Raw genomic sequence first — 23403 nt, 5'->3', positions numbered from 1 at the left:
TAAATCCCATTTGAGAAAAGGCCTAAGAATTCTGGCATTGGACATCTGGCCCAAAAGGGAACCTCATCTGCTTTGTCATCTGCCCCACTGCCACCAGTTGCGGTGGTAAAACAGCTACTACCTATAAGTAGCCAAAGCGTCTCCTTTGACTAACCAATTTACCCGGGCCTTGGACTGCCAAATAGTTACTCAATTACTCCAGCAGGACGACAAGCACCGACCAGAGAAAGCAAGAGAAACAGAATCACATCCCATGCTACTGGCCTGCGGAGAAGTTGTTGCTAGCAAAGTTGTCCCTACTCAGAGACCACCTGTCCTTCAAGCAAGGGTTAATACCAAAGGCTCAGCTAGTAGTGACCACATATAACATGGATCCCACTGAATTAGCTGTCCTCCTGCAAGCCCAGTGTTGAAAGATAGAGATTTCCTATTGCATCGTTAAGGGGAACCCAAGACTGGGACCTCTAGTCCACAGGAAGGAAGACCTGTACCACTGTTGCCTTCATACAAGTTAACATGGAAGAAAAAAGAGCTCTGAGTAAGCTGTGCAAGCTATCAGGACCAATTACAATGACAGATATGGTGAGATCTGCCATCACTGAGGAGGCAATATCCTGGGTCTAGCTTGGTAATGTGAGCTGGACGTTACCAAGCTGGAAAAAGCAAAGGCTAAAGAACTTGCCTTTAAAGTGGGTTAAATATACACTGTTGAGTTTTCTGTATGTAAAAATAACAGAAATTCCTTGTTCCTCCCACCATCCCCCCAAAGCTTTTCTTTTTGACCAGAACTGCCATCTGGTCAAAAAGATGAGGCACCTCTGGGCCATTTAGCAAACATGGAGCCACACTTACAAGAATCAACAAGAAATGTGATATTGCAGACATCAATGGGTGTTGTTCAAAAAGGATTGTTTTTGAATCCCTAGTGGTATGTACAATAGTCCCAACTACTCCAGAAGCTGAGGCAGGAGGACTGCGTGAACCCAGGAGTTAGAGGTTGCAGTAAGCTATAATCTCATGTTGAAAGGTCTACAATGTTACCAATGTTACACACCATGCTATTGACTTTTTTTTTTGAGTCTCACCCTTAATAGAGTGCCCTGGCATCAAGCTCACAGCAACCTCAAACTCTTGGGCCTAAGTGATCTTCTTGCCTTAGTCTTCCAAGTAGCTGGGACTACAGGCGCCTGCCACAACACCCTGCTAGTTTTAGAGATGGGGTCTCACTCTTGCTCAGGCTAGTCTCAAACTCCTGAGTTCAGGCAATCCATCAGCCTCAGTTTTCCAGAGTGCTAGGACATTGTTGCAAATGAAAAAGTTAAAGACCTGAGGCACCTGTGGCTCTAAGGAGGTGGTGGGTTCAACCCGGCCCCCAGCCAAAAACTGCAAAAAAAAAAAAAGTTAAAGGCAAGCTCCTTGCCCAGAGAATAATATGCATACTAAGCATATTAAGTTCCTGAAATGCAAAATGATTAAAAAAGAAGGAAGCCAAAGAGAAAGATATCTGGCTCAGTTCAACTGAAGCACCAGCCTGCTCCACCCAGAGAAGCACACTTTGTAGAACCAATGTAACTACAGAAATCTATTCCCTATGAGTTCATGGTTATACAAAACAAACAAACAAACAAACAAACTGACTTCTGGACTGGAGAAAGGGAGGGAAGAGGAAAGAGAAATCAAGATTTTAGCAGAGCCCTGAAGGATAGAGAAGTTAGGTATAGGTCTCAAGAGGCCCATGACCCTAAAAGTGCCCTGGTCACCAGAACTTCTTGACTGGAGAGCAGTGAAAGCTCTCAGCCAGCATTCACACAACCTTAGCTCCTGCCCCCACTGTCTCTGAACTGGAAACAGATCCAAAGATCCTGGGATCTGAAAAAGGGTGTAGGGATATTCCACTCATTCTCTTAGAAATGTCCTCCAGAAAACCATTCTAGGATTCACTTTGGTTATTTGATTTTCCTGAATAGCTCTTTACTGTCCCATCACCTCCGTTACGAAACATTTTAACTTTCCTTTCCATTTGTGCCTTGAGTGTGGGTAGAACACATTCTTATCCCTTACTTGCGTCTCTTGGAATCATTTCACAGAGGTAGGAACAGGGCTGATCCCCAAACCTTGCAGTGCTGCCCTGTCGGTGTGCACTTTGAGATGGCAAAATCACAAAGGCTGCAGGACGCAGGGGCTGAGGCCCAGAATGGGGAGGACTGGGTTAGGTGGGGGAACGACCGGGAAGAGCTTGGATGCCAAGTTAAGGAAACGTGTTCAGTGGTTTCTAACTGAATTGAATTTCAGAACCTTGAGGGAATGTTAACCCAAAGCTTTAGCCAGTGCCGGAGGCGGTTGCGAGAATCAGACAAGGTAGGAAAAGCTGCTGTAGGCAAGGAAAACAAAAGGTCTTCAAACAAGTGAGTGAAACGTCTAAACTACACTTAAAAATGCCTATCAGTTGGAGGAGAGTCTATGGCTTGGAAAGGCAGACAAGAGGCCACAGCAATAGTCTGGGCGAGAGGTGGCACGTTCTCAGAAACCGGAGAAATAGCCTTCATTTCGATTCCGGGCATTCCACGGGGTCCTGCTCGGTGGGCCTCCCTGAAGGCAGCTGAGATGATCCGAAACGCGTTTTCTTACCCGCCTCATGCGACCGCTGGATAGCAGGTCGGCAATGCCCTTGGCCGCGTCGTTTTTCTCGGCCACACAGAGGACTTTCCTCACCCCTCGGAAAGCCACCTCCATGGCGGCGCGGGACAAGGCACGGCCTCCGAGCCGTCGGTGCCACCGGAGCGCGAAGTGGGCAAGAGGAAAGATCATTCCCAGGCCCCGCGCCCTCAGCAGCTCCCAGGGTGCCCGTGCATGTTGGGGAAGCCAGAAGCGAGGCCCGGCGCTCGCCGTAAGGAAGCTAGACCCTCCGGGAGCTGCCGGGGCGCGGGTTATCTCCACACAAACCCACTGTGTTTCGCTCCGTGACAACTACGCGTTCTGCCAGCCCCTGCCGTGGTCTTTACGCCAAACGCGAACCTTAGCTGCCAGCTTCCGTCCGCCGATCAGGTCACTTCCGCCGGGCGCGCGCTCTACAGAGATCGCAAACTACAACTCCCAAGTGCCCCGCGCCTGCGGAACCCTCGTCTTCCTTTCCTCTCTGTCCCCACGCCCACTTTTTCTTCCTTCCTAAAATTGGTTGGTTAATCGGACTACTCCCTGGGCGAGGCCGTTAAACAGTCGAGTCCTTAGCGCTCCGTTTCTCATAATCTTCTTCCTCTCCTGCTCGGATATTTGGGCGGACGCTTCCGGGGGACGCGGCGCTGATGCCAGAGGTCATGTGACATCAAGATGGCGGCGCCGCAGTAATTGGCTCCAGGTTGTAGTGTCCTAGGAACCGCGACGGTTTCTGCCCTCAGGGCCGTGGGGGCGGCAACGCTTAACTGACCCCTGCAGCATCCCGTAGCTTCCAGTTAAGCACTGGTTCAGGGCAGGGGCTGTTGCTATCGCGGTTCGGAGGAACGCAAGTGACCTCGCCGCAGGTTCCTTGTGCCGGCCGCGCTGGGTGGAGGAAGCGGAGGAAGGAGCAGCGCAGGCAGTTACTCGGGTCTTCTGGGCCTGCGGCTTTGAAGTTCATGAGACCTTCAAAGGAGCTCCACCTTTGAGGCGGCCGCGGGAGTTCACGTCCTCGGGTGTGTGAGAAACAGCCTAGATCCTCAGGGGAGCGCAAACAGGGCCGCAAGGACTTCGTTTTTTCTCCAGAGGCCTAGCTTCCCCGCGTCTGTTAACTCCATTTTCCTTCTCACCACTTCTCGATGTTTTCTCCATATATCTGGAAATATGATCAGCGCCCCTGACGTAGTGGCCTTCACCAAAGAGGACGAGTATGAGGAAGAGCCTTATAATGAGCCGGCCCTGCCCGAGGAGTACTCTGTGCCTCTCTTTCCCTTCGCCAGCCAGGGTGCCAACCCATGGTCCAAACTGTCTGGGGCCAAGTTTTCCAGGGACTTCATTCTTATTTCCGAGTTCTCTGAGCAAGTGGGACCCCAACCCTTACTGACCATTCCCAATGACACCAAAGTTTTTGGCACTTTTGATCTCAATTACTTCTCTCTACGTATCATGTCTGTGGATTACCAGGCTTCCTTCGTGGGCCATCCTCCTGGTTCTGCATACCCCAAGCTGAACTTCGTAGAGGACTCCAAGGTGGTGCTGGGAGACTCCAAGGAAGGAGCTTTTGCATATGTGCACCACCTTACTCTGTATGACCTGGAGGCCCGTGGCTTCGTAAGGCCCTTTTGCATGGCTTATATTTCAGCAGACCAGCATAAAATCATGCAGCAGTTCCAGGAGCTTTCCTCTGAATTTTCCAAAGCTTCTGAATGCTTGAAGACTGGCAACAGGAAGGCATTTGCTGGGGAACTTGAAAAAAAGCTGAAAGACTTGGATTACACCAGAACAGTGCTGCACACAGAAACAGAGATTCAGAAGAAAGCCAATGACAAAGGCTTCTACTCATCTCAGGCAATTGAGAAAGCCAATGAACTGGCCAGCGTGGAGAAGTCCATTATTGAACATCAAGACTTGCTGAAGCAGATCCGCTCATACCCTCACCGGAAGTTGAAGGGGTCTGATCTGTGTCTTGGGGAGGGATATACCCAAGATCAGGCTGACCGCGCATCCACTACCTCTAACCCTGATGAATCTGCCAGCACAGACCTTTACACTTGCAGACCAGCATACACCCCAAAACTCATCAAAGCAAAGTCCACCAAGTGTTTTGACAAGAAGTTGAAGACCTTAGAGGAACTTTGTGACACTGAATATTTCACCCAGACCCTGGCCCAGCTCAGCCACATTGAGCACATGTTCAGAGGAGACTTGTGTTACCTCCTGACCAGTCAGATTGACAGAGCACTTCTAAAACAACAGCACATAACAAACTTCCTCTTTGAAGACTTTGTGGAGGTTGATGATAGAATGTTGGAGAAACAAGAGAGCATACTCACTAAGCCAAGTCAAGACAGGCTGCCTTCCAGGTCTCTGGAAGAATGCCCCATTCCTAAAGTGTTAATTAGTGTTGGTTCTTACAAGTCCAGTGTGGAATCTGTGCTGATCAAGATGGAGCAGGAACTTGGGGATGAAGAGGAAGTGCAGGTGACAGAATTGAGCAGTTTTGATCCACAGGAAAACTTGGACTATCTGAATATGGATATGAAAGGGAGTATCAGCAGTGGTGAAAGCATCGAGGTTCTGGGCACAGAGAAATCTGCCTTTGTGCTGCCTATGTCTGACAGTCAGGCCAGCCTCACAGTACCATTGAGCCCCCAGGTAGTCCGAAGCAAAGCAGTTAGTCATAGGACCATCAGTGAGGACAGTATTGAAGTCCTTAGCACCTGTCCCTCGGAGGCCCTCATCCCTGATGATTTTAAGGCCAGCTACCCAAGTGCCATTAATGAAGAATCATATGCAGATGATAATGAGGAAGCCATCCACTTCCAGGCAAGCATCAGTCCTCTGGAGCTCGGTGAGGCAGAGGAAGGCAGCTTAGAAAACACCCAATCAGAAGTAGACTCCTCCTGCTGTATTGGGAAGGAGAGCAATGGTCAGCTGGTGTCACTTTCTGTTCCAGCTCATGCACTCTCTGATGAGGACAGAGTGGTGAGCATCCCCCCACAGCGCCATAGGCAAAAGGACCAGGGGTTCCATGTCGACTTTTCAGTGGAAAACTCTTCTTCCCAAGACAACAATTGCGAAGGGTTCCCTGCTTATGAAGTGTACCCAAGCCCCATGCTGGCTAACCGGGATATCAGCAAGACTAGCCTGGACAACTACTCAGACACCACCAGCTACATGAGCAGTGTAGCCTCCACCAGCTCAGACAGGATTCCCTCCACTCATCCTGCTGGCCTGTCTTCCGAAAGGCATAAAAAGAGGGCTGGTCAGAATGCCTTAAAATTCATCCGCCAGTACCCGTTTGCACACCCAGCCATCTACTCCCTGCTCAGTGGGAGGACACTTGTTGTCCTGGGGGAAGACGAGGCCATAGTCAGGAAGCTTGTGACAGCACTGTCCATCTTTGTCCCCAACTATGGCTGCTATGCCAAGCCTGTGAAGCACTGGGCCTCCTCCCCTTTGCACATTATGGATTTTCAGAAGTGGAAGCTTATTGGCCTACAGAGGTAACTGGTTCCAGGTGGTGGGGAGGGGCTCTGGCCGTTAAAAGTGAGGCAGATTGGGGTGGTGGAGCCAGAATCAGGAGATGTGGCTCCTAGGCAGGGCCCACCCCCAACTCACTGAGCTACTCTTTGCAAGTCCTTCCCCTCTATTTTCTGCTTCCTTGTCTGTCGTGAGGAGGCTGCACTTTTCTAAGTGGTTTCCAACTGCAGTCTGTCCCCTTGCTGTGTTAGAATTATTTGAGAGAATTTTTCAAGTTGTGGATTCTGGCTGGGTGTGGTGGCACCCACTTGTAATCCCAGCATTTGGGAGACTGAGACAGGATGATTGGTTGAGCCCATGAGTTATGCAGTGACATTGATGTTGCCACTGCACTCTAGCATGGGCAACAGAGCCAGACTCTGTCTCAAAAAAAAAAGAAGAAAAGTATTTTTGGTCCTCACCTTCAGAGCTTCTGATTCAGTTGGTGTGAGATAAAGACCTGGAATTCATCTGGTGTACAGGAAGGTTTGTACAGGAAGGTTTGAGAACATCTGGACCTCAAGCTCTCATGTCCTTGCTCACTGTCTCACTCATACTATGGTGTAAGTGACAGAGGCGGCCTGCTTCTGAGAAAAGGCTGTGATAATGATGGGGAAGGTAGCCATCATTGGTGTGAGGACATCTAGGGGCTCCAGTGGCTTTCACTCCACTGTCCTGTTTTTGTTTTATTTTTTTATACATAGTCTCAAGCTGTTGCCCTGGGTAGAGTGCCTTGGCATCATAGCTCACAACCTCCAACTCTTGGGCTTAAGCAATCCTCTGGCCTTTTTTTTTTTTTTTTAATTTTTAGTAGATATGGGGTCTTGCTTTTTGCTCAGGCTGGTTTCGAACTTGTGAGCTCAAGCATTCCACCCACCTTGACCTCCCAGAGTGCTAGGATTATAGGCATGAGCCACAGCATCTGTGCTGTCCTGTTTGTTTTAAAAAGCCTTTTTTTTTTTTTTTTTTTTTTTCGGAGACAGTCTCATTCTGTCACCCTGGCTAGAATGCTGTGGTGTCATAGCTTAGACCAAACTCAAGCTCAAGGGTTCAAGCGATCCTCTTGCTTCAGCCTCCCCAGTAGCTAGGACTATAGGCACCCACCAGCACACCTGGCTAGTTTTTCTATTTTAAGTAAAGATGGGGTCTCCCTCTTGCCCAGGCTGTCCACCCACCTCAGGCTTCCAGAGTGTTGGGATTATGGGTGCGAGTCTGGCCAAAACCTGTCTTTTTTTTTTTTTCTGAGACAGAGCCTCAAGCTGTTGCCCTGGGTAGAGTGCTGTGACATCACTGCTCACAGCAACCTCCAACTTCTGAGCTCAGGCGATTCTTCTGCCTCTGCCTCCCAAGTAGCTGGGACTACAGGCGCCCGCCACAACGCCCAGCTATTTTTGCAGCCGTCATTGTTGTTTGGCAGGCCCAGGCTGGATTTGAACCCGCCAGCTCAGATGTATGTGGCTGGCACCTTAGCCGCTTGAGCCACAGGTGCTGAGCCAGCCAAAGCCTATCTTACTGAGGAAAGGCTAGCACAGTCCCTGCTTCCTCCCTTGAATGCTTTCTCTGTTTTTCCCTGGGTTACTTGTGCATTAATAGGTCCTTCTGTGTTTCAGAGTACTGTTTGACAGATTTGGCTTGAGGGACTCCCTCAATGCATGCCTTATGTTTGGTTTCCTCATTTTGTGACTGTAGACAAGTCACTTTCCTTCTCTGAAAAACAAAGGTGCCAAACTAGGTGATCATCCACAGTCCCTTGTAACAGAGACAGGCTGTTCTTCCCATGCCACACAGAAAGGGCAAAGGTGCCAAATTAGGTGATCATCCACAGTCCCTTGTAACAGAGACAGGCTGTTCTTCCCATGCCACACAGAAAGGGCAAAGGTGCCAAATTAGGTGATCATCCACAGTCCCTCCTAACAGAGACAGGCTGTTCTTCCCATGCCACACAGAAAGAGCAAAGGTGCCAAATTAGGTGATCATCCACAGTCCCTCCTAACAGAGACAGGCTGTTCTTCCCATGCCACACAGAAAGAGCAAAGGTGCCAAATTAGGTGATCATCCACAGTCCCTCCTAACAGAGACAGGCTGTTCTTCCCGTGCCACACAGAAAGAGCAAAGGTGCCAAATTAGGTGATCATCCACAGTCCCTCCTAACAGAGACAGGCTGTTCTTCCCATGCCACACAGAAAGGGCAAAGGGATTTCATACACCCTGCAACCAGCAACTGTGTGTTTCTACTTTCCTGGGTTAATCTTACGTGGGTCCCTAATAGCAGTGAGGTTACCGTCTCTCTAGTACTCTGTGTCTGCCCCTCTTGGAAGTCACCCACCCCTTGGAGCCCTTGCTGCGGCTTTACCTGGGGTTGTGGGGGCAATTAACAAGTGCAGCTTCCACATTCTGACTTAACTTGCTTGTTGAGAATCCACTCCAGGCCGTGCTGGCAGGAGCTGGGTGCCAGCTGGAGGTCCCTGAGCAAGGCCACTGCTCTGGAGGAGTTCCCAGCCCAGGAGAGGGGATAAATGGGTGACCAGAGCATTGCGCATCAGGGAAGATACAAGTTGTGGTGGGAGCAATTCAGTGACACACAGGAAGGGAAGAGACTGTTGGTGGTGGTCTGGGCCTTTCGCTTGAGTGAGCATGAGGGTGGGTTTGCAAGGCACTGATTTAGCCAGAAAGCACAGTGAGGGCCAGTTGTGAGGACATGCTGAGGTGGGGACTTGGGACAGAGCGCCTGGGATACACCTGGAGAGCCCTGGCACCGCAGGGTCACCATCCTGTTCTGCCTCTGGATGTGTGTCTGAGGCTTAGAGGGTTCAGTGTGTTCATTTCATTCTCTGCCAGGACCCTGTCCCTCTGCACCAGTGCCACCCATCTCTGGACTCTCAGGTTTGAGCAGTCTGTCCCCCACAGGGAAGGTTTTTCTGGATTCTTTTTTCCTATTGTTCTTCTGGAAGGATGGCTCAGTGTCTCTGTTTCAACTCCCCTAACCCCAACCCTTGACTTTGACTTTTTTTTGTTAGTTTTTTTTTTTTTAATTTCAGTTTAATATGAAGGTACAAACAACCAGGTCACAATATTAGAATTGTGACCCTCTTGTGGTTGTGTCCCACACCCAAACGGTATGCCATCCACCCATACATTGTGCTCATTAAGTGGGAGTGCACCACAAATACCCTCCCTCCTTTTTCCTTTGTTCTCCCTCCCCCAACTTGAATTGAATTTTTTCTCTTGTGTGGGTGTGTATTAGATTGTCTACTGGCTTCATATGAGTATTGAGTACATTAGATACTTGCTTTTCCATTCTTGTGAGACTTAGAAGAATGTGTTTCAACTCCATCCAGATTAATACAAAAGATGTAAAGTCACCATCTTTTCTTATGACTGAATAGTACTCCATGGTATACATGCACCACAGCTTGTGAATCCATGGGCATTTAGGTTGTTGCCACATCTTGGTGATTGTAAATTGAGCTGAGATGAACAATTTAGTGCAAATGTCCTTATGATAAAATGATTTCTTTTTTTTGGGTAAATGCCTAGGTGTGGGATTTGGGGGTCAAATGGGATGTCTAATTTGAGTTTTTTGAGGATTCTCCATACTTCTTTCCAAAGAGGCTGTATAAGTTTGCAGTCCCATCAATAGTGTAAAAGCCTTGGGTGGCGCCTATGGCTCAAGGAGTAGGGCGCCGGTCCCATATGCCGGACGTGGCGGGTTCAAACCCAGCCTCGGCCAAAAACCACAAAAAAAAAAAAAAAAAAAAAAAAAAGTGTAAAAGCCTTGACTTTGTTGTTTCTCCTAAAAGGTGGCACATCCAACTGACACAAGTAGGGATAGCTCATCAACTTGTCAGCATGAGATGGCTGATCCCAGCCAAAGTTCAGGAGGGGCTTTCCCTTTCCAGGGGCTTTTCCTAAATTTCCCTCTCAAGAATGGGCAGCTGGCTGGAGTCCTTTGCTGAGAAGGCTTCTGAGGGCTCTGCGGGGCTAAGTTTCAGAGACTGGCTGTGATCAGCTAATGATGTTGAGGAGGGTGTAGAGAAAGCAGCTGGCAGGTGAGCAGTGTTGGCCCCAAGGAGGGGAAGAGGAGGTCTGAGTTCTGGGGTCTGCCCCACCAATTGGCTCATTTTCAGTGGGCACTTGGACAAGTCACTCCTCCACTGTAAGAAACGCCTGTAGTTCAGTGGCTAGGCACTGACCACATACACCAGGGCTGGCTGGTTGGAACTGGGCCCAGGCCTGCTAAACAACAATGACAACTACAACAAAAATATAGCCAGGCGGGCGGCGCCTGTGTCTCAAAGGAGTAGGGTGCTGGCCCCATATGCCGGGGGTGGTGGGTTCAAACCCAGCCCTGGCCAAAAAAACTGCAAATAAAAATAGCCAGGCATCGTGGCGGGCACCTATAGTCCAGCTACTAGGAGGCTGAGGCAAGAGAATCGCTTAAGCCCAAAAGTTTGAGGATGCTGTGAGCTATGATGCCATGGCACTCTTGAGGGTGACATGTGAGACTCTGTCTCAAAAAAAAAAAAGAAAAAATGAGAGGGTTGGATCACTGACCATTTACCAGATATTGAGAGTTCTAAGTGCCAGGCATTGCTGAGTGCCAAAATTACAAAGTGGTCCAGCTGTGGGGTATCTTGTGATGGCTGAGTGTGCTCTGTCCCCTCTCCACTGTCACCACAATGTGGGCTTCACCTCTTTGACACTGTTTCTTCATCTGCAGAAGGAGCTAACAGGACCTACCTTGGGACAGTAGATGACACAGGGCCTGATGGTCATGAGCACTTCTGACAAGTCTAGCAGACTGTGTGAGGCAGGCAGGCTGGGACAGCTGGAGCTCAGACCAGGGAGCATCCTTCTGTGAAGTGTCAGTTGAGATCTGTGCACAGACTCCTAAGGAGGGCTGTGTCCGACTGTGCCCATTAAACTCTCCTCCCTGCACCTTCTAAGCACATGCAGATGTTGGGCTTTGGGAACATGTACCTCTGGTGGCCTGCACGGGCCTGAGGCAGGGTGGGGGTGGGAAGCCTGTGCCATCGGGGACGGTTCCTTGGAGTGTCCACTGAGGGGCCAGAACTGGATTGGCAATGGAATGATGACAGCTCAGCCAGAGTAGCCCTGGGGGAGGGGAACAATGGGCACTATGTTACTGTCAGGAGATGGAACCATGGGAGCAGCTGTGGCAGGAGCCGTGGCAGTCACAGGGAGCAACAGCTGGTCTGGGTCAGGTCCTAGTGCTGCCACTACTAGTGAGTTCAGACCAACCATCTCCCCATATTCATCCAGTCACCAGGTGTGGTGAATTCCTGCAGGGGACTCCTGGTGCCCACCTTCTGCGCTGTTGGAAGCTCTGGCACAGTGCCGGAGGAGAGGTCTGAGAAACTGGACAGGTGGCCTGAGACCCACCTGAGCCTCCTTTAAAAATCACAATGAGTGGGAGGGGTGCCTTTGTGGGTGTGACCTTCCTGTCCTGGAGGGGCTGAGCCGTAGAGGACTGGTCCTGTGTGCTGGGTTAATACAAGAACAAGTGAGCCAGGAGCATCTCTCCCTACTCAGGTCCTTTGACTCCACCTAAAACCAGCTGAGATGATGAACTGTCTCTAAGGACTGTCATCTCAGACCAGCAGTCTCACTGGCCCTTGATTATGTTTTGTTTTTAAACTAACATAGGCCCTTTGCATGGAAGTATTTGTTAGTTGGATCAGCCATTTGAAGGAATAAGAGGTGGATAAACTGATCAAGCTGGGTCTCCTGTCATTTTATTCATTTATTTGTTTATTTATTTATTTTTTGAGACAGAGTCTCACTTTGTCGTCCTCGGTAGAGTATAGTGGCATCATAGCTTACAGCAACCTCAAACTCTTGGGCTCAAGTGATTCTCTTGTCTCAGCCTCCCGAGTACCTGGGACTACAGGCGCTTGCCACAAAATCTGGCTATTTTTTAGAGACAGGGTCTCATACTTGTTCAGGTGATCCATCTGCCTCAGGCTCCTGGAGTGCTAGGATTATAGGCATAAGCCACTGTGCCTGGCTCTCCTGTCATTTTAAATTAACACCAGGGATAAGTGTATCGCTTACTAAGCAGCAATAACAAACCCTAGACTGTAAAACAGAGCTCACTTCTGGCTGGAGAAAGTGCTAGCCCAACATGGGCCAGAGCTCCTGGGTTGTGTCCTGGCTTAGCCTCTTGCTAGCTGGGTGACCTTGGACAAGCCACAGCCACATCTGGGTCTCAGTGTCCTCATTGGGGAAGAGGTGTCCTCCCTACTTTGAGGTGGGCCTTAGCAATCTAGGGCATGTATATGAGGCAGAGGGTGAGGCGCTCAGTTGGGGTACCAGGTAGCTGAGGGACCGAGGCCGGGGTCTTCCTCCTTCCCCTGTCATCTGGCCTCTGGAGGTCATTTTTGGAAAACAAACACAGTAATAGTTAGGAATAGCATCTTTCAAAAGAAGTAGAGCCACCATTGGGGGTGTGCCAGAGCTGTGTTGGGGGGGCTGGGCCTGAGAGTAGGTGTCCCAGCAGAGACAGGGATGGGAAGGATGGAGGTGAGGCCGGGTGCTCTGCTGCAGTGGGGATAGCTGTGCCAAGCTCAGCGCTGGCCCTCCTTGGGGGAGGTGAGGGTGCCTTAGGAACAGCCTGAGCAGGCAGGAAAAGGCGTAGGGCGTATTTCACAGACATCTCTCTGCCCTCGTGAGCAGCAGTCTGTAGGCCCTGATCTCTCCTGGTGGTCTACAGCCCACTGCTCTCCAAAGGACAGGATGAAAGAGCTGGGTAGGTCTCGGCCATTGTATCTCTGTGATCTTGTTCTTGCTGGTCTGCCACATCTTGTGCAGTCCCCAGAGCCCACCCTTTTTCCAAGGCCCAGCTCCGAGTCCACTCCACGAACCTCGGTTTTCCTGTGTGCGTCTGCCCTCAAGTCACGGTGCTCATGCACATTCGTGTCTCTCGTTGTCCTGGTCAAATTGAGCTCATACAGGACAAAAATCCTGCTCATTCTTCTCTAGTCTCAACTCCCAGGGCAATGCCTGGTGTATAGTAGATGCTCAATACATGATGGTTAAATATGTAAGAAGGTAAAACCTAAGAAGTAAAAAATAATTGATATTCCTTTTGTCTGGCAGGCCCTCTTACACGATACCTATGTCTGACACAAGCCCTAAACGTCCAAGACATGTTATCTGTAAAATCTTAGCTAGCCAGTTGCCAGACTGTGCCAATCCCTGCTCCTTGAGGTATACTGCTCTAAAAGGAGATATTTAAGGTGCATCTTCCCTTACTGAGCCAACATTGCCTTCCTGCTGCTAATGTGCCAGGCATGTGGGGCATGAGACCAAATTAGATGGAGTCCTGGGTCTCTAGAATCTAGAATGTCCTTCTGTGGTGATGGTGGTGAGGGTTATAAACAGCAGTCACCACACTGGTCAGTGCTAGGCTAAAAGTCATGATGAAGATGACAGCTCCTACGAGGGCTAGCCCTGGCTTGGGCTCCACTCATGTGTCTATTTAGCAGCCCCATGAGGAACATCATAGTAGGAACTGTTATCTCCAACACAGAGGTGAAGCTCAGAGAGATTAGGGGACTTGGCCAAGTTCACATCATGAAAGCAGAGGGGCACAGAGGTGGGATCAGGGAGGGCTGAACGGCGTTTAAATTGGCACAAGCCAAGCACAGGAGGGAGAGGGCCCTCCAGGCAGACCAGAGGGGTTGGTGATTTTCAGGTGCTGCTGAAAGCTTGACATGGCTCCAAAGGAGAGTGCACATGGGAAGTAATAGCTGAGGCTTCAGAGGCCAGCGGGAGTCAGAACGGAAGGGCCTTGTGGACCAGGCTATGGTGTTTGACCCTTGGTCATGAGTGCTATGAGGAGGCCTTTGAAGATTGTGGTGACTGGGTCTGGCTTCTGGGAGGAGTCAATGTGTGCTGGCTGGGTGGGAGCTGGCTGGGGTCTGGAGGCTGCATCTCCCAAGCCTCTGCCTTCCTAGCCCTTACCCTTCTTCCTGATTTTGGCCTGTCTGTTTGTTTCAGAGTGGCCTCCCCTGCTGGTGCTGGCACCCTCCACACCCTGAGCCGCTACAGCCGCTACACGAGCATCTTGGACCTGGACAACAAAACCCTGCGCTGCCCCCTCTATAGAGGCGCCCTGGTGCCCCGCCTGGCAGACCACCGCACCCAGATCAAGCGAGGCAGCACCTACTACCTGCATGTGCAGAGCGTGCTCGCCCAGCTCTGCTCCAAGGCCTTCCTATATACCTTCTGCCACCACCTGCACCTGCCCTCCCATGACAAGGAGGCTGTGCAGTTGCTGGCCAGCCGCCAGGCCAGCTTCCTGAGGTTGACCCTGGGCCTGGTGAATGAGGATGTCAGGGTGGTGCAGTATCTGGCTGAGCTGCTGAAGCTGCACTACATGCAGGAGGTTCCTGGGACCAGCCACCCTGTGCTCAGGTGTGACTACGTCCCCAGCTTTTTGTACAAAATCTGAAGTTGGTCCCAGCCACTGTGACCAAGGCCTGTGACTCAGGGTATGGGGAGAGGAGGGCTTGGCCTGACCAAACTGTTGGCTTGAGCTGGGCTGTTTAGGCTTCTGGTATCTGGCAGCTGTGGTTCCAAAGTGGCTCACAGCAAAGGCAGCAGCTTGGTTCCCTGTGAAGGTATCTGGAAAGACATTGACAGTTGTTCTTGGGTCCCTGGTGAAGGTTGGCCCTGGATGGGGGGGAGGAGGGGTTGTCTTGACTTTCTTGGGACTGGCAGCCAGGGCAGAAGAGAAGCCACCAGTCGATGAGGGGGAGGTAAAGGATGAGAAGGCCAAAGGCTGTGTGGGAGGAGCATCCTGGCTACATTCAGCATCACGGGACACTTGCCTGGCAAAATCAGCAAGGGCGGGAGCTGGTTAACTGATGGTTTAGTGGAAAACAGGACAGAATGTCCATCACTGCATTCAGACCCCGGCTGCAGCTGTGTATGTGCCTCCTTGAGCCCATCACTCCAAGGGAGGCCCCTGAACATGCAGGTGGAGAAAGCCCAGTGCACTCTGGGTGGTGGGAAATGCACACTCTCCTGGGCCCTAAGGCGCAAGAGTGTGAGCAGTACCCTGTCATGTCCTCACCTGGGAGAGAGACTGTGTGGAGGGCCTGAGGATTCATTCCCCGTGGTCAGCAAGAATGAGTGGTCACTAGTTGCTTTGTGAAGCAGGCACAGATGACCAAAGCCAGTGGTGAGGACCGCCCTAGGGACTGGAGAACACAGTAGACAGAGCAGGGCCCCTGTGCTATGAGGCCATCACTGCTGTGCAAGAGAGGAGCAGTAAGCAGCTCTCCTGGGCCACTAGCTGGGTTCTGCCCACCAGAATTCATGAGCACTGATGGGGAAGGTCTCCAGACCCTCCAGAACATGGCAGTGGCCGCCCTCCAGCCCTTACCCATGCAAACCTCTCCAGCCACTTCACTACCTCTCACAGGTCTCTTGGGCACAGCAACAGCTCAATCTGTTTAACCAGTAGGGCTGCATGGTCAGGCCACCGGGTGAGACCTCAGATGGCAGGGACTTCCTGGACAAACTCCCACTTGGTACTCTCCGGGGTATACCTTTGGGAGGATGTGTGCATCTCAGTACCCAGGGGAGTCCCTCCTTTGAGGAAGAAGTTTGAGATGAAAAGAGACACCCTCTGGTTCCCCCAGCTCCTCTCACTGACAGTGACCGCCAGCCCCTCAGGCTCCTTACAAAGTTGCCACTAGTATGTAGATGGAGGGTTTTATTCCTTGATTTTTAAAGCTGTTTCTCCCCCCAAGTGGGGACAACTCTGGGTATTACTGTGGCTTTTTAATTTATTCCACAAAAATTGTGCTGAAATGGACCTGAATCAGCCACATATGCACCTGCTGGGGCTTGTGCCCGCATGACTGGGTCTCCCACGGGAGCAGCCCGATTCCCTTCTTGACAGGGAGGCAGAAACCCTAGGTGGAAGGCAAGAGCGACAGAAGAGGGCTTTGTGTCACATCACTCCTGTTACAAGTCCCTTCCTTGCCCCATCTTGGCACAAGGACACCATCTGTTGTTGTCTGTGGCTATCAGCTCCCATTAGAGGGTGTGTGGTTTTGCTCCTGAGGCTGTGACCCACAAGCTATGTGGCACATGCCCTTCCTACATCCCATGGGTTCTCTATGCGTGTGTTCCTGTGGTGCAGGTTCTCAGATGGGAGTTGCCAGGAATGCCTTGGCCGGCAACTTGTTAGCGCGACACATGTGTTGTCTGCAGGGGAGGCAGGTCACACAGGAAGACCCTTGGCCGGCAACTTATAAGCGCGACACATGTTGTCTGCAGGGGAGGCAGGTCACACAGGAAGCCGGCTCCTCCTCATGGCTCTCTTGTCCGTACCCCCTTCCCCCCTGCATATTCTTGGGACCGCTTTGTTCTCTCACCCTCCAGCTGATTGCTGTCTACTGATGCTGCTAAGGACATTTTATCTTGAGGGAAGGTCAAAAAGATTTTTGGTGCTAGTGCTGTTGAGTTCTCATGTGTCACATCAAGTCAAAGACTCAGAGCTAACATTCTTCTCACTGGGAAACTTGCAAAAGGCAGAAGACAGGTTTGGGGCAGATGCTGGACTGCAGCCATATGTGGCCTTCTAGAAGCTGAAGCTGTGTGCTTAGTGGTCTCAGTCCACTTGGGAGTATTTATTTGCCAGATATCAGCCTTGGGCGTGGTTCAGGTCATAAAGAGGCCAGTGGGGGAGTGAATGGAACAAGTATTTTGTGGGCAGCCCTGGAGATGGCAGTTGGGCAGGTCTCCATTAAGTAAAGATGGCTTCATTGGCTAATGTTTGAACTCCAGGAAGTAGACTTTGGTTGAAAGCTAATTTTTCGATGTGCCCCTTTTAAAGGATTACTTGATTCAAAGTGTTTCCTTTCAAAGATCTTAAAAGTACTAGCACTGAGTCATAGTGGGCAAAGGCAATTACTGTGAAGCTCTGCCCTCCCTAGCCCCTGTCCATTCTGGGGAACTTGAACCTACCAGAATTCTCACCTTTTTAAGCCTGCATGGCAGGGAGTCTCGTCAATTTGTATTTGAGGTGTCTCCTAGTCAACAGCATATTTTAGTAAGAAATTTTAAAACTACTTCCCAGAACATGGATGATAGCAGTACCCCATCTTGCTGCTGCCCAGGGCCCAGGTACTGAAACTGGTTGTCTGAGGTGCCAACTTTCCCTCCAGCCCATCCCCCTGGCCCCTTCCTAATGCAATCCAGGTGAAGAATGTGGAAGAAGCTGCACTGCAGAGATGAGGCTGTAGCCCTTAGGGCGCCTGCTTCCCTGGGAACCTCATGGACCTCAATAGCTTACCTGTCATTCTCCATTAATCTCTAACTATTTTGCTTCAGCTCAATGCTGTATTCAAGGCATAGATTTCAACTCCACACAAATAACAAGGCCCATTTCAAAATCCTAGGCGGCCAGTTCTTGTTATACCAAATGCCAGGGTTGTTACAGTTGAGCTATTTCTGGAGGTCCAGAGCAGACATCTGCTTGCCAGCTCCCTCGCACACTCTGCCTGCCCCCTCTGGTATGCTCTGGGCCCAGCATCACAGGTGGGTCGGCATTTCCTGCTGCTCCAGTCTGCACCTGCATAGCCGTTAGCACTGGGGGAGGGTGTGCAAAGCCTCTGGAGGGACTGAGCCCCCAGGGTAGGCAGGCAGGTTTCTTCCAGCCTGTATCTTCCTACCTCCCTGAAAAGCTCAGAAGAAAGTGCCTTAGTTTGTACTTTGAAGCAAACCAGCCAGCTTTTTGGCTTTGCCCCAATACTGTGATTAAAATGTAATTTTAAAAGAGATGTACTAAAAGGAAAAGCCTCAAATTTTTGCTTCTGGCTGGAAAGCAAAACCAACCTCAGCTGATAAGGCTAGGCAAACTAAGTTCTCCTGAGCCCATTCTCCTTCCAGCACTGGCCTGATCTGGCCTTCTATGAGTAAGGTTTGGTTGCACCTGTGGGAAGGAGGTGGCAGGCATGGATGTGGGGAGGGCATGGGCACCACAGCAAATTACCTTGCTGGTGTGGGGCCAGCTTCCTGGGGGCTGTGCATAGTGGGTCCTGGAGATGTCTTATCATGTCTTCAGCTGGGAGGAGTTGTGCCCTAGACTTTAAGACTGCGTTGGCAGCACATTAGCTCCCAGTGGAGGCAGAGATGCAGGGACTGGCCTGTTACCTACACCTGGTAGACTATAGAAGCTGTCCCCATGCAAGGCTGGATCCCAGGTTGCACGGGCTGCTGTTTGAATGGTGGGACTACGGGGTGTCTAACCCAGGCTGTCCAGCACTGGACGGTGGGAGTCAACAGGATGGATCAAGATAAATGCCACCCTTGAAGTTGCAGTGAAAATACAGTCTGTGATGAATTCGTATTTGTTATTTTTAAAAGAGCTATTTTATTACTGCATGTTCCTGTTCCTGTCTGTGGACGCTGAGTCCCAACCCCCATGAGCTGCCGTTGCAGTGCCTGGTGCATGTGTGGTGGTGTCTCATAGGTGCAGCTGCACAGGGGCTGACCAGAGTCAATGCCAAACATATAGTATGAGAACTGTGTACTTTTTAAGAAATTAATTTATTTGAGTTCAGATATTTTTGGAATATAAAAATTGGTTGTATTTTTTAAAGCTATAATTCTTGTAGACATTCTGTGGTTAAAAATTTGACTGTGCTTATTAAAAATGGTCACCTATGTTTTGCACTTCAGCTATGTGAAAAATAAAGTTTCTTCAGGAAGGTGACATTGGGTTTCCTGATTACGCAGGGCATTGTTCTCTCAGGTGGAGCAGGAAAGCCCCTGGTTGGTTTTCACAGGGTGAGGCTGGGGACTTCCCCACCTGGAGGGTGGAGATGTTTCTACAACACACAGAGCTGCTGAGAGCACACCATGAGCCCTGTCTCACTTTCCCTTCCAACTCACAGCACACAGCAGTGTCTTCAGAAGTTCCCTTTTTAGGTGTAACGTCCTAATTCATTTCTCCTCTGGCACCATGCTGGGTGACAGGCTAGAATGGGCAGTGTTCACAAGCTGTGAGCTGGGGCAGGGAAAGCCCAGTAACTCTTAGGACAGCGGTTCTCAACCTCTTGAGTCAAGACCCCTTGGAGGGTCAAACAACCCTTTTTTTTTTGTAGAGACAGAGTCTCACTTTATGGCCCTTGGTAGAGTGCCGTGGCCTCACACAGCTCACAGCAACCTCCAACTCCTGGGTTAAGCGATTCTCTTGCCTCAGCCTCCCGAGTAGCTGGGACTACAGGCGCCTGCCACAGCACCCAGCTATTTTTTGGTTGCAGTTCAGCCGAGGCCGGGTTTGAACCCACCACCCTCGGTATATGGGGCCGGCGCCTTACCGACTGAGCCACAGGCGCTGCCCCCAAACAACCCTTTCACAGGGGTCGCCTAAGTACATCCTGCATGTCAGATATTTACATTACGATTCATAACAGTAGCAAAATTACAGTTATGAAGTAGCAACGAAAATAATTTTATGGTTGGGGGTCACCACAACATGAGGAACTGTATGAGGTTATACCATTAGGAAGGTTGAGAACCACTGTCTCAGGACAAAGGTAAGCAAAACCCTGGAATCTTCCTGGAGGCTTTGCCCCATACCATTGTGTAAACAACTTAAGGCTAAATGGCTACATAGTATTTTCTCTTTCTAGAATAATTATATACAGTGGTAAGAAAGTGAGATTTAAATTTGTTTTTTTTTTTTTCGAGACAGTCTCAAGCTGTCACCCTGGGTAGAGTGCTGTAGCATCATAGCTCACAGCAATCTCCAACTTGGGATCACACCATCCTCCTTCCTCAGTTTTTCTATTTTTAGAGATGGAGTTTCGCTTTTGCTCAGGCTGATCTCAAATTCATGAGCTCAAGCAATCCACCTGCCTCAATCTCCTAGAGTGCTAGGATTACGGGCGTAAGCCACTATGCCTGGCCTAAATTTGAATTCTTTAATAACCTGTACCAGAATTACTCATAAGGGAACTTAAATTTTGGTTTGTGAAGAAACGTGAAAAAAGTTCAAAAGAGACTCCCTCAAAGGGCACACAAAGAAGCTAGCAGGTCCCCTATGGGGCAGGTCTTCTGTCGCAGGAGCCTGGGTCCTCCAGCAGGCTGCTTCCTGGATAGCACTGTGCAGGCGCAGAGCAGGCAGCTCTGTCAGAAGTTAGGCAGGCCGGGCAGAGGGAAGACTGAAGCAAAGTTCTCCACCTCCTCCCGGAGAGCCTGCACGGTGCCCCGGTACATGTCCCCCGCCAGTCTCTCCTTAAACTCCTTCAGACTGGCTCTCACACCGACATCGTCCTGGATCAGCAGAGTCAGCTCTATCCCTGTGCAACAAGACACAGTAAGTCCCTGCCAGGTCCATCCCAAGCCACACTCCTGGAGTGGGGAAGGGAGGCTGTGAGCCAAGGTGCGGCTGCAGAACATCCCCACAGTTGGGAGCAGGAGAGCACTCGGCCCCTGTACCCCTTGGAAAGGGTTCTTGGGTATACCGTTCCCTGAGCAGACAAGTGGTTTTTGCTGTCTCCCGCCCCCAGCCTCAGCCTTGACACAGTAGTGTCTTCAGTGATGGGGTCTCATCTACTGTCATAATCAAACTTCCAAAATTTTATCCTCACCTCTGTGAATAAAGTGGGCTACTTTTTGAAAGTCTTTTTCCAAAAGTCCTCGGGATGTCAGTGCTGGGGTCCCTAGTCGCAGTCCGCTGGGCCGCAGGGCACTTCTGTCACCTTCAAGATAAACAGAGCTCTAAGCCACACCCAACTCACCATTGTGACCACTGTGCATTTAAAAAGGGACCTGTGGGCAAAAAAGAATGGGCCTGAGGATACTGGTTTGATCTACCAAGAAGAGTACCACTGATGAAAAACCTAGAAACCAAACCCAAGTTGGAGTCACATTGTGGTCACTCTGTTTTCACTAGGCCAGTAAGTGTTCTGTGACATGAGAGAGGGGAACTTCTGTCTGGATTTGAGATGCATCACCTATGTCTTACTGACAATGAATTGAGAAACACATCTTCTGGTTTCAAGGGCCTCCTCTATCCCCATTCAGTGACTCCCATCTCCAAGGGCTCCATGAGACAGTCTTTTCATTTCTGCTTATGGGGAGGAGTGGAGCTTGGTCCAAATGCATGGCCAGGACAGAGCCAAGGTTTAGTGCTCTCCAGTCATCTGAGGTCCGTCCCCAGAGCCAAATACTTTCATCAGCTACAACTCTGGTCAGAAGAAATGCAGATAGGAAAGGCTGGGAAAGAGAAGATCAAGGAAGAGTCTCACCTGGGCAGGTGTTCTTGTTGCAAGCAATGGAACAGGCTTCTAGCACCTTCTCAGCCCTCCCACCATCTGTGCCTTTGGAACGGAGATCCACAAGGATCAAGTGGTTGTCAGAACCCCCTGGAAACGAAGTTGAACACACAGATATGCGGACAGTTGAGCACATACTGGGTGAAGGAAGCTGTCTCTTTCTAGGAAATGAGGGTCGGAGTGTAGGAGGCCAGGCAGGAAGATGTACACACCACCACATGGCCTAGAATTTTAATCACCCATGACAAAAAAGATGCTTCAGCCTAAGAATCAGAAAGAAAGGACATAGCACTTTAAAAAGGGGTAAATGGGAAGGAGTGTGAGACTGATGGGTCCAGCAGCTTTTGTGGCACAGACAACCCCTTTCCTTTACAGCAGGGGTCCTCAAACTGCGGCCCGCGGGCCACATCAGGCAGTGTGATTGCATTTGTTCCTGTTTTGTTTTTTTACTTCAAAATAAGATACGTGCAGTGTGCATAGGAATTTGTTCATAGTTTTTCTCTAACAGTCTGAGGGACAGTGAACTGGCACTCTGTTTAAAAAGTTTGAGGACCCCTGCAGTTTACAGCATAATAGGTGCTAACGCAGGGGCCTGAAGCTTCTCTGGGTAAAGGATGGCTTGCTCAGGCCACTCATGGCTTTTGTTTTCTCTGAAAAGTTCCCTGGGAATTTCCCAAGTGTCTGGCATTGATCTTAAAGGCTCCCTGGAAGGTAGCATCAGAGTAGTGGGCAGTGGTTCAATTCCTGTATTGGTGGGGTTATGACAACACTCACCAAGCACACCTTAGATGCCAGACACTGTGCTGGCCTGTCATGTATTTTATACTGAGTCCCGTGAGGCTGACAGTAACATCAAAGTGGGAAGATGAGGTAGGGGGGCTGACAGAGCTTTCTGGACCTGGCCCAAGTTCCCACAGGAGTCTTTAGAACCTCTGGATCTTTCTGCCTTGAAACTTCATTCAACTAGGGTGTTGACTGGGGTGACAACAGTGTCCTCACCTCTGCTACTGCGCTATGTTGCAGAGATGAGTTCAAAGATGCAGGTGAACTATGGAGCCATCTTGGTGTGCAGCCCACAGCTGATTCCACTTAATTTGGTGTGTGGCTTTCGTCAGGGAGCTCATCATTTTGGAATCTCAGATGCCCATTTGTTAAAGACCAACAATTCAGTGGCTGTCAGATTTAAATGAGATTCTAGACATGGTCCTTGCCACTGCATCAGGCACAAAACAAGTCCTCAAAACCATTACGTGCTTCAGCTGTCTGCATCATGAGCGAGGAGCAGTGAACACAGAGTTAGGGCAGACCCGGGGCTGTGGCAGGCAGAGGACACTTGTTCTCCTAAGACTCACTAGGAGTCCTAGGGCAGGGCTGCCAGGAGATGCCTGTGGGGCAATAGACTGTGGCCTAAGCCCTTGCAATGCCAATGGTGGCTCCCAGACCACATCCCCTGGGAGCTCCCACCCCAACCTGCATTGCAACAGGACCCCAGGAGGTCAAGTGGACATCCCAGTGTGAGAATCAGTGACCTAAGGGGCCTGAAGGTCACAGTCCACACTGGGAGTTCTAGGGCTTTATTACTGGAAGAGAAAAAGGAGAAAGGCCAGACAGGAAGGAAAATAGAACACAAAAGATGGTGCAGCCAGGATTACTGAGCAGAGGCCACTTCAGCCTCAGCCAGCTCTGATGCTCAGGGACACAGTTTGGTGGGAGACACACACCTCAGATGCGGGAGGTGCTGGGATCCCCACGAAGGGCAGAGGGTCGGGTGAGGGAGTGGGCACTCCGGTCTGCAGATACCTGGACCTGTCTTTCTAGTCCACACCTCTGTTAGCACATAGAGCAGTCTCATGAGCCTAGGAATGAAGCCACCCTTCCTCAGGATAATTGAGATGCTGCATGCTGC

The 23403-nt window shown here is 50.3% G+C and overlaps 3 protein-coding genes across 9 annotated transcripts in view; 1 reads left to right on the top strand and 2 right to left on the bottom strand.

Annotated features, from left to right (window-relative positions):
* Positions 1 to 3204, bottom strand: part of TOP3A (DNA topoisomerase III alpha) — a 36226-nt gene extending 33022 nt beyond the window's left edge. The window contains exon 1 of one of the 4 annotated variants that reach the window (XM_053568579.1): positions 2629 to 3204. In XM_053568579.1, coding sequence (XP_053424554.1) covers positions 2629 to 2808 — 180 coding nt within the window. In that variant the 5' untranslated portion in view covers positions 2809 to 3204. The remainder of the gene's footprint in view (positions 1 to 2628) is intronic. The other 3 variants (XM_053568578.1, XM_053568576.1, XM_053568577.1) reach the window with 3 other exon arrangements.
* Positions 3205 to 3257: 53 nt separating this feature from the next.
* Positions 3258 to 14662, top strand: SMCR8 (SMCR8-C9orf72 complex subunit). The gene is made up of 2 exons (XM_053568581.1): positions 3258 to 6158; positions 14197 to 14662. Exons 1-2 carry the CDS (start codon positions 3817 to 3819, stop codon positions 14648 to 14650), a joined length of 2796 nt encoding a protein of 931 aa, XP_053424556.1. The 5' UTR covers positions 3258 to 3816; the 3' UTR covers positions 14651 to 14662.
* Positions 14663 to 18743: 4081 nt separating this feature from the next.
* The window catches only part of SHMT1 (serine hydroxymethyltransferase 1), a 37131-nt gene continuing 32471 nt past the window's right edge, over positions 18744 to 23403 (bottom strand). For all 4 annotated transcript variants that reach the window (XM_053568614.1, XM_053568616.1, XM_053568613.1 and 1 more), the window contains 3 exons: positions 21471 to 21587; positions 20811 to 20921; positions 18744 to 20519 (listed from right to left, as the gene is read on the bottom strand). In XM_053568614.1, coding sequence (XP_053424589.1) covers positions 20350 to 20519; positions 20811 to 20921; positions 21471 to 21587 — 398 coding nt within the window. In that variant the 3' untranslated portion in view covers positions 18744 to 20349. The remainder of the gene's footprint in view (positions 20520 to 20810; positions 20922 to 21470; positions 21588 to 23403) is intronic.

The sequence above is a fragment of the Nycticebus coucang genome, chromosome 18 (assembly GCF_027406575.1).
Source record: "Nycticebus coucang isolate mNycCou1 chromosome 18, mNycCou1.pri, whole genome shotgun sequence".
In the NCBI taxonomy this organism is placed as follows: domain Eukaryota; kingdom Metazoa; phylum Chordata; class Mammalia; order Primates; family Lorisidae; genus Nycticebus; species Nycticebus coucang.
This window is presented reverse-complemented; position numbering and strand designations above follow the sequence as displayed.

Coding starts and splice junctions, on each gene's coding strand:
- SMCR8 (XM_053568581.1), top strand. CDS start 3,817: ATGATCAGCGCCCCTGACGTAGTGGCCTTCACCAAAGAGGACGAGTAT. Junction 6,159..14,196: donor AAGCTTATTGGCCTACAGAG/GTAACTGGTTCC, acceptor TGTTTGTTTCAG/AGTGGCCTCCCCTGCTGGTG.